General features: G+C 42.9%; 1 protein-coding gene across 1 annotated transcript; it reads right to left on the bottom strand.

Annotated features, from left to right (window-relative positions):
* Nucleotides 1-5,533: 5,533 nt before the first annotated feature.
* On the bottom strand, nt 5,534-10,178 carry LOC114588117 (E3 ubiquitin-protein ligase Topors-like). The gene is made up of 2 exons (XM_028713052.2): nt 10,071-10,178; nt 5,534-7,273 (listed from the first exon to the last, which is right to left on the bottom strand). The coding sequence occupies exon 2, from the start codon at nt 7,268-7,270 to the stop codon at nt 5,534-5,536; it is 1,737 nt and encodes a 578-aa protein (XP_028568885.2). The 5' UTR covers nt 7,271-7,273; nt 10,071-10,178.
* Between the last annotated feature and the right edge of the window lie 282 nt (nt 10,179-10,460).

Raw genomic sequence — 10,460 nt, 5'->3', positions numbered from 1 at the left:
TTGGTGCTGATGTTTAAAGCCCTAAACAGCCTTGGCCCAGTATACCTGAAGGAGCATCTTCACCCCCACGATTCAGCCTGAACACTGAGGTCCAGCTCTGAGGGCCTTCTGGCAGTTCCCTCACTGCGAGATGTGAGGTTACAGGGAACCAGGCAGAAGGCCTTCTTGCTGGTGGCGCCCGCCCTGTGGAATGCCCTCCCATCAGATGTCAAGGAAATAAACAACTGACTTTTAGAAGCCACCTGAAGGCAGCCCTGTTTAGTGAAGTTTCTAATGTTTGATGTTTTATTCTGTTTTTAATCTGTTGGGAGCCTCCCAGAGTAGCTGGGGAGACCCAGGCGGATGGGCGGGGTATAAACAAACAAACAAACAATTCTGCATGGGGAATCTGTGACTGTTCAGATGTTGCCTGGGTTCAGCTTCCATCAGCCCCAGCCAGCAGGGTCAATGGTCAGGGAAGCATTTTCAGGGAGATGAAAGGCCTCTGAAGGGGACCTTAAGATTCAGCAGGCAAACAGTAGGAAGAATAAGACAATCTTCCAGGTAATCTGGTCTCAAGCAATTTAAGGCTTTATAATCCATGGGTTAAAAGCAGCACTTTAAAAGCAGCACCCCTTCTTCCTGTTTCTCAGGTTTCATCCATTAACAGATCTATTTTGATGAAAAGCTCTTTAGGGCTGGACCCTGTTTTTATTTTACTTCTGCAAAATATTGTGCAGCATACCAATTGTATTATGCATATATATGTGTACATTTGTACACGTATAGAACAGTGCTGGAGAGCCAACACGTTCAGTTGCCTTTTATACTCTGTGTTGCATGCAGAAGGTTCCAGGTTCAATTTCCAGCATCTCCAGGTCAGCTGAGAAAACATGGCATAAAACCAGTTTCATATTTCCTTCCTAACCAAAGAAAATATATCTGCAATGACTATATCTAGCCATGGTTGCATGTAACCTCTAGGTCTAGAAGCAGCATGCTACGCTATGGACTATCAGCTGGTGAGAGCAGCAACATAATAGGTTCATTGCCTTCTTCTGCTTTTGGGCTTCCTTTGGGAATCTGGCTGACTGCTGTGAGATATATAGGATGCTGGAGTATACAGATTGAGGGTCTGACCCACCAGAACTCTTATTTTATTCCTAGAAACAACTGCACACAGTCTTCTTCTTCTTCTTCTTCTTCTTCTTCTTCTTCTTCTTCTTCTTCTTCTTCTTCTTCTTCTTCTTCTGCCAACACTCATAGCCGAGTAAGATTGTCTTCCATAAACACGGTTTTAACAATGAGTCCGTAAGTGACTGTGGAGGCCAATTCTGGACCCACATGTCCTTCCACAGTGGGGACATTTGTTCCCGGGCGGCAGTTGATCATGGTGTGGATTTGCCAAGCATGCCTTCAAGCATGCCTTCCTCTTCCCCTTGCGTTCTGAGTTCAACTGTCTTCAAAGTCCATGACACCTTTGGTAAAGGCTGTTCTCCAACTGGAGAGCTCACAGGCCAGTGTTTCCCAGTTGTTGGTGTTTATACTGCATTTTTTTAGATTTGCCTTGAGACAGTCTTTAAACCTCTTTTGTTGACCACCAGCATTAAGCTTTCCATTTTTAAGATCGGAATAGAGTAGTTGCTTTGGAAGACGATAATCAGGCATCCACACAACATGACCAGTCCATCAAAGTGGATGTGGAAGAATCATTACTTCAACACTTTGCTTCTTCCAGTACACTGATATCAGTTCACCTGTCTTCCCAAGTGATGTGTAAGATTTTTCAGAGACACTGTTGATGCAATCTTTTGAGAAGTTGGAGATGGCATTTGTAAGTGGTCCATGTTTCACAAGCATACATTAAGGTTAGTAGTACAATAGCTTTGTAAACAAGCTTTTTGGTTTCCCTGCAAATGTCCTGGTCCTCAAACACTCTGCACTTCAATCAGGAGAAATCCGCACTTGCAGAGCTCAGGCAATGCTGGATTTCGGCATCAGTGTTGACCCTTGTGGAAAGATAACTGCCTAGGTAGGAGAAGTGATCGACATTTCCCAATGTTACACCATTGAGTTGGATTTGTGGCTCTGCAGAGGGGTTATTTTGCACTTGTTGGTGCAGCACTTTGGATGTTGGTTTTTTGGATGTTGTAAGCTTCTGCAAAGATATTTAGGGTGGTTTGGAGGTCATCCTCTGAGTGTGCACTAGGTTGTCATCAGCATACTGAAGCTCTATGACGGAAGTTACGGTAACCTTACTCTTTGCTTTCAGCCTGCTCAGATTGAAGAGTTTTCCATCTGTTCGATATATGATTTCTACCCCAGTGGGGAGTTTCCCTTTGACAAAGTGTAGGATCATGGCAATGAAAATAATGAATAGAGTTGGAGCAATAACACAACCCTGTTTGGGGAACATTTAGGCCAACCTTTAAAAGAGCCACAAATGCAAAAGGAGCCTAAGCCAGCATTAAAACACTGGTCCATGCCAGGTTTTACTAAATTAAGGCGCTAGACTATAACTCCCATCATTCTTCTTCTTTTTTTTAAATGATATTTATTCAGAATTTCATCAATACATAAAGAATCCCCGACCCTAGCCCAAAAAAGAAAAAAAGAAAAAAGAAAAAAAAAGAAAAATAGAAAAAATAGAAAAAATAGAAAAAATAGAAAAAAGAATAAAAAGAAAAAAATACAAATCTCCAATTACAATTTTTCATTTGCTTAGTTCCTGAACCTCCTCACACCTCCCTTTTTGTATTCTAGTTTAGTTCGTTATTTCAGCAAATTCTTCCCATATTTCTCAATCTTAATTTATATAGTTAATCTCCACATTCTATCTTATATTATTAAGCAACATTCCCTTTCCCTCTTTTAAAATACTCTATTATTCAATTTACCTTACCCCATTCAACCTTATCTTATGTTAAAAATCTTAAAATTTCAAAAACACAACATATCCATACATTTTTCTTTAAAGACATTTCTACTAAAGCCAATTTAGTTCCTTTCCGGCAAATCCCTCAAATTTCAATAATATTGCATTACTGCCAAAATTAACATAAACAATTTCTAATTTTCATCCCAACGTCCCTTCATCCTGGTTTCGGGTCATATCAGTCCTTTCTGTCCATTACTTAGTCCATCAATCCGGTGTTCTGATGTCCGAGGCTCTTAAGTCTCTTCTAGGCCCCTTCTGCAGATTTTTTTGTTCTTGTTTGTACTTACACAGTTCTTTGACTGTTGTTAGTTTCTGGGGGAGTGGGTCTCTGGAGGGTTCCATGCTGTAATAATTTCCATTTTTCTTCGTCTGGTTGTCTCCTTCCCCCCAGTTCCACTCCCCATTCTCATCTTTATAGTCCAAAAAGTATTTGTCCAAGTAATTGATCACCTGTTTCAGAGTCCCACTAGAGTAGAAAACTTCCTTAACTTCAAATGCTTCCCAGCACTCTCCGAATACCATCATCCAAGGCAAGAGCTTTTGTTCCTTTAGAACTTTGGGTCTTACCATTTGTGTAGTATAAGAAATAACTGCTACCTCTTCCTTCTCCGTCTGCCCTTGAACTTGCTTTGTCAAGCCGGATTCCTGAGTTGATCGCTGTGTAACTTCTTTATCCTTGGTCCCTGTTAAATCATATTCACTGGCCACAGCACTCATAAGGTCTAATTTTTAATTCATCAGGCTCATTTTCCCAGATAGCTGCTCAAGGAGAGCATTAGTCCTGTCAAGGGCAGACATCAAACCTTCCTGCCAAAACATTCCTGTTCAAAAACAAAGTCAGATGGGTTCCCACGGTGCAAAGGCTCACGTATGTTAGCTGAGACCACAAACTAACAAGCTCCCTCTAGGGGACACAGGTTCTATTTGTATCCATTTTTCCGGAAAGTATCAAACAAAGAAGTTACTTTCGATTTCAAAGTCCCTTCAGTTATAATCCCTTGTTACTTTAAAGCAAAAAAGCAGAAGGTGGCGTTGAAGTTAATTTGTTTCTCTTTTCTTTTATTTTTCCCTATCTGTCAAAGTTCTCCTCTTTCCATCGATGGAAGTCTCAAGCAAATTCTGTCCCGAAACCCGTCCCCAGGTTTGGGACGGTAGAAACTTATATTCCTTCTCTCACTTCCTGCAGGATTAAACAGTCAAATTTCTCCCCCCCCCCTTTTCCTGCTTCCAAGGGGGGTTTTGTTGATTATGGGTGCAGGAAAATTCCAACTTTAAAAGGACTTTTTAAGCTATTAGATTGCAAGGTCTTTGCTTCAGTCCGTATACAAAAACGGGAGGTGGACTTCCTGTTTACACCTTCCCGCTTCATGCCTAATTCATAAAATTTGTAAGTTCTTAATCCAATTCTCCGTTTTTACTCATGGGTACTTGATTTAGAGTCCAAATGTCATCAGGAAAAAGTCAGCGCTCTCCGGCGATGGCTGTGCGGCTTCCCTTCATGGAAATAGCGATCAGTTCGATGCACCGCGCTGCTCACCCCACTTCACTCCGGAGCCCCAAAAATGGGTTTCCTCGTGAGTAGGGGAGGCGCTCTTGGTGCTCTGCTGAACCCCACAGTCCCAGGCTTCCTCCGCCTGGGATTTCTAGCGGGCCCCCGCCTTCGCCACGGCGGAAAGCCCCAATTTCCAAGGAGCCCGTTCCTCCGGTTGGAGGAACTCCGCCATTTGCCGATGGCGCCAACCCGGAAGTCCCTATACCTCCCATCATTCTTGACCATTGGCCGTGCTGGCTTGGGCTGATGGGAACAGCATCTGAAGGACATCATGTTGGCTACACCCTACGAGGTTGTGCAGGGTAGATTGTTCCTGTTCGGTGTAGTTTCTGATGAACCCACACAAAACAGAGGGAGAGTAATAGTCTTGATTCCCTCACTATGAGAAGCAAAGTTACAGGGAACCAGGCAGAGGGCCTTCTCAGTAATGGCGCCCTGTGGAACGCCCTACCATCTGATGTCAAAGAAATAAACAACTATATGACATTTAGAAGACATCTGAAAGCAGCCCTGTTTAGGGAAGTTTTTAATGACTGGTGTTTTAATGTATTTTTAACCTTCTGTTGGAAGCTGCCCAGAGTGGGTGGGGTAGAAATAAATCATCATCATCATCATCATCATTATTATTATTATTATTATTATTATTATTATTAAACATTTATACAGTAATTTAATAGAAATTGTTTATGTGGGGTTCATAATTCACCCCAAAATAGCTGTCCTCTGCTGTCCCTCAAAATAATTTACTTGTGTGGTTTAAACATGATAGTAGCTCCACTCTCTAATAAATAACTAATTAATGAAGAACCTGTCAAATTTCTATTCCTGATACTTTTTTGCTCCCTATACATTGTCTCCTGTAATTGTTTAGGTACCGGTAAGTATTTTGGTTATCAGTGTTTTGCTTCAGACTCAACACCAGATTTCTTTTATCATTCATTCAACACTTTTTTTTTTCATATATATGAATTTATTGGTTTGAGCATAACATGTATAACCCCATTAAGAGAACAACTTAATAAGTTCCCTTGAGGGTTATTGGATTGATTTTCCTGGTGTGTAAATCAAGGTCTTCTGATAAATGAAAAAAATCCACCCTTCCTCTTGGTATCAGAACCACTTGGTGTGTCTTCTGCAGAGGAGTGCAGTTCTGTAGAGCTACCCTTTTCTTCATCTTGCAATGCCATCTGACCAGTGTCATTAGTTTCTCTTGTTTTCAACTCTATGTGCTCAATAACCAAAATGTCTTCTGCTTTGGGTTGAAGCACCTCAATAACAATGATCTCCTCTCCTTTGTGATGGATCAGCTTGGTGCTTACCATGTCCTTTTGTTGCGATGGTGTCTGATCCGTGCTATCTGCCTCTTGCTCTTGAGATGGAACCTGCAAAGCATCAAACACTCGATTACTGCTAGCAGTCTGGCCAACATTAGAGATAGCTGTACTTGCACTATGAATGCTGCCACCAAAGCTGTGACTGTTTAAGGCATTCTGCTTGCTTACTGGCTCTTCTTCATCATCAATATCATCTATAGTTTGATGTGCACTCTCCATACAATTGGGGATGGCCTTGCATAGCAATGGCATACTCTCTTCTATCTCGTTGAGGACACGTTCGTGTAATGGGCAGTGCCTATTGTGTGACCCTAAATGTGCATCAGCTTGGAAAAAAACGTGCATGTTGTCCTGACTTCTTACAAGTGCTCCATCTGAGGACCCAAAAGGAAGAAAAAATTCATCCAGTGTCTGGCTGGAACTGGAACTGGTTGCTCCTTGTATTTCATCATCCCAAGTTCCTTCCTCATTACTTGTCACTGATTCTCTATCTTCCCCCTCATTCTCATCGGAGTCTTCCGTTTCCTCCTCCTCCTCCTCCTCTTCTGAAGATGATGTAGTAAATGATGAATTGGACTGGAACCCATCGTCATGGATAGGAAAGGGAATGTCATAAGTGGCTCTCCAGTCATAGGCCTTAATGTTGAAAGGGGAGCGAGCAAAATTGATGAATTCATGCAAGAAATGATTGGTGTAGTGGAGTAAATGAGGCAGCACAATGTCAGCAAAAGCTTGGCTGTCCAGATCAAAGATAGTTATGTTGCTCAATATGATATGCTGTATGTTGTTGATCAAGGATGCATGTGTACCACAAAGGACTCTCAGTTCACGCTTCAACCAGGGAACCAACCTGTTAAGACGGACAGGGTTCCTGTGGAAAAAATCAGCTGATATATCCCTATAAAAACCTCCACTCTGGACGTTCCTGACACGTGCTCCAGACCGATAAAGGCCCCTCCTGAACTTAATTGTAACCTGCTCTCGGATTTGCCCAAGGGAGATGCCTCCTGGATGGGATGACCTCCTTATTCCAAGCTGTCTCATCAGCTCATCAAGTGTTCTCATCCTACCTTCAGAGTATCCTTCATACAAGATCCCATTGTCTGGCAGCGACTCAGGTCGGTGGTCAATTGCTGACCTCTCCCCACATAGGCCATAGGATGCATTTTCAAAGGGAATAATGTACTCTTCAAAATCAGTGTCGGAATTTATGGTGTGAAAGAAAGAGTGGAAATGTTGTTTACAGAGTGGGCATTCTGCTTTCCTTTCTGACCACTCCAGGATGCAAACAAAACAGAATCTATGGAAGCAGGGATTTAAGAAGGCCACGTTCCTTATTCTTTCCAGGCAGATAGGACACCTTGAGTCAGAAGGTCCATCTGTTCCTTGGGCACTGTTCTCATTCCCTGAGCCATTCACAGATGAAAAGCTGTTGTCAGAAGTAGGCTCTTCACTGGATGATGCCATAATCTAATAAATAAGGAGAAAAAGACGAGCTCAGGCAATCAAAAAAAGAGAAAGTCATTGAGAAAACTGTCCCTTAAGAAAAAAATTGACACAGGACCTAATTATGAAGAAATGTGCTATTTTGGTTTTATTTTGGGGTGTGTGATAACCTTGATGGATTCAACAATAAAACTGATCTGAATTGAAATGGTGCTATCTCTTGCACATTTACGATGCTTTTTCAAACTAAAATAAAATGCAACTCCGTCAGGCAATTTAGCCTCATATATTGACTTCTGATGTCATAGCAGAAGTAGCCATTTGCTCTGCTAAAGCTATATCTTAAGGTAGGGATGGGGGAAGCCCTTTATGTGGTATTGGCCTACAACTCCCATCATCCCTGAGCATTGGCTATGTTGGTTGGGGTTGAGTTGGGAATTGGAGTTTAGCAACATTTAGAAGGCCATTCTGCCTCACCCACCATAAGGAATGACTCAGTTATTATCCGCATTAATTTCAAAGTGGAAAAATCCTTTATATTTGTTTACTTTAAAATTATACCTACATGGTATGGGGACTAGTGGCAGGGCAACAAAAGTGGATTTTGCAAGTCCTTATAGCTGCCAAGAAATTTATGCTTCAAGCATGGGAAAACAAACATGCACCATTTATTATGCAATGGTTTGAGGGTCTTACCCAGAGGTAGGCAACCTAAGGCCCAGGGGCCGGATGTGGCCCAATCACCTTCTTAATCCGGCCCATGGACAGTCCAGGAATCACAGTGTTTTTACATGAGTAGAATGCGTCCTTTTATTTAAAATGCATCTCTGGGTTATTTGTGGGGCATAGGAATCCTTTCATTTCCTCCCCCCCCCCCCCCAAAAAAAATAGTCCAGCCCACCACATGGTCTGAGGGACGGCGGATGGGCCCACAGCTGGAAAAGGTTGCTGACCCCTGGTCTTACCACTCACCTTTACAGTGGGATAGGAGAGCTGAAAGGAGACCTTTTGGTTTCATATAGTACATGAGTAGATGATTCTGAAAAGTCCAGAACACAAATTTTCACTGCCCTCTAGCAGCTATGGTGGCTCATTTACCAGAAGCAATGTATTTAGTGTTAACTCTGGAAATTTATATTCAATATTGACCAAACTAAGCCTCCTAGTTGCTAGAGGGCTGTGAAAATTTGTGTCCTGGGCTTTTTAGACTTGTCTACCCATGTACGATTTGAATATGGCACATTGGTTGCCAGATGTGAAATATATTGGCATTATTTCCAGCTCTTCTATCCTACTATTACTACATTTTAACATATTTCTTAAAAATTGTCGATTTCATCTGGATATCTATCAGAACATTTGGATGGCATATAGTGACATAGGTTTAAACTGAGATGGATGCATTGGCGGCTGTTGTCTTATTAATGTGAACTGATGTGTGTTTTCCTCGGATTTCATTCCCCTCTTCCTTCTTGTTAAACTTGCTATAAAAACTAATTATTTGTTATTTATTTAATTGACTCACAGAACCTTTGCCTCTCTTCTCAACGCATAACATAAGACCCCCAATCATATGATCCATACCAGAGAATGGCTGCCACTGGAAAGTTCTCAAAATGGAGACAGGTAATAATTACCAGCTGTGCAGTACAGTTTTTATCATGCCACTGAAACTGAATATAATTGGCCATTTGCAGTGGTCTTATTCCACCAGCCAATTCACAAATAGCTCACCATGCACCAGTTGCAATGATATTATTGAAGCAATAGATTTCAATTTCACTTTCTTTACATTCACAGACCTGAACTTTCAAGGGAGTATCCAATATGCTCTGTCAACCAAAAGGAGGTGATGTGAAAAGGCAGTTGTCATGCTTGGGAACTAGGGCTATATCCTGTTAAAAGGAACAGATCTGTAACTTGGGAATACTCCTTGATTCAAAGCTGCTGCTGGAGGTCCAGGCAGTGGCAGAGGAACCCTCTCTCGCACCCAGGGCGGAACGCCGAGGGGCGGGACGAACCACCCGGCAGCGCATGCACGCCGTCTGTACGGACTGCACACGCATGGCATCCTGTATGGACTGCACATGTGTAGCATCCCGTACGGACTGTGCATACATGGCAGCCCATACAGTCGCCGTGTGAGAGACAGCATGTACGGACACCTATATGGATGGCGCGTGCGAGCAGCAGCCCGTATGGACAGCGCGCGAGTGGCAGCTTATATGGACTGCATATGCATGGCAGCCTGTACGGTCGCTGTGCAAGAGGCAGCCCATACAGATGCCCATATGGATGGCATGCGTGAGTGGCAGCCCGTATGGACTCCATGCGATCGGCACCCATACTGACTGTGTGTGCATCCTCGGCCGCTCTTCAGCTGGGTGGAGGTAGTGGGCCATCTTGCCACCCCCCCCTAGTGGTACCCGGGGTGGCCCGCCCCCTCCACACACACCCTCCATACGTCCCTGGGTCCAGGAAGTCTTGGTGATGAGGAGGGCTTATGCCCAGTTTGGCCTGGCTCACCAGATATGACCATTGCTCAATGAGCATGGCCTGGTGTCTAATGACATCTCCTTTGAATGACGGCATTCCTCTTTAAGCGAGACTGTGCTTGGATGTGCTGCAAGTGTGGGAATGAACTGGAAGACAAAGACTTGGCCAAGGCCACTTCAGATATTCAGGGCTGAGGCAACACTCATACAAGACCTTTCTTCCAATTTCACATCTTTAACCACTTTATTATACCAGTTCTTAGGATCACCAGATTCACAAAGAAAAACAGAGCTAAGCCCAACCAACGAGTCTGCAAAAGTCTTACCTAGAGATATGTGCTAAATTTTTGTTTCCTTCTTGCCTAGTATCTCTTTTTCACTCCACTCTGAGGTCGTCTCCAGCCTCCTTTTCTCCTCATGTCTCTGCCTTTCCCTTAAGGAGCCATGTCTCTTGAACAGCTTGGGATAAGCAACATTCTGGCAGGGAATTTTAATGATGTCATAATCATAGACTCAAAAAGGCCCAGCTCATAATGCTGCCTCTGCTGTTGGGCCTTAACTATGAAAAGATAACATCAAGCGGCTATTCTAGTTATAACAACAAACAGCTTAAAGATGAATTGGAGGAAATATGCTTCATGGGATGAGATGCATATCTTCAGATACAGTGGTACCTCAGGTTACAAACGCTTCAGGTTACAGACTCTTCAGGTTAC

Source organism: Podarcis muralis, chromosome 17 (assembly GCF_964188315.1).
Source record: "Podarcis muralis chromosome 17, rPodMur119.hap1.1, whole genome shotgun sequence".
In the NCBI taxonomy this organism is placed as follows: domain Eukaryota; kingdom Metazoa; phylum Chordata; class Lepidosauria; order Squamata; family Lacertidae; genus Podarcis; species Podarcis muralis.
Note: the sequence above shows the minus strand (reverse complement) of the source record. Positions and strands in the feature narration are given on the sequence as shown.

Excerpts from the sequence above, each read along its gene's own strand:
- LOC114588117 (XM_028713052.2), bottom strand. The coding sequence starts at position 7,270 with ATGGCATCATCCAGTGAAGAGCCTACTTCTGACAACAGCTTTTCATCT.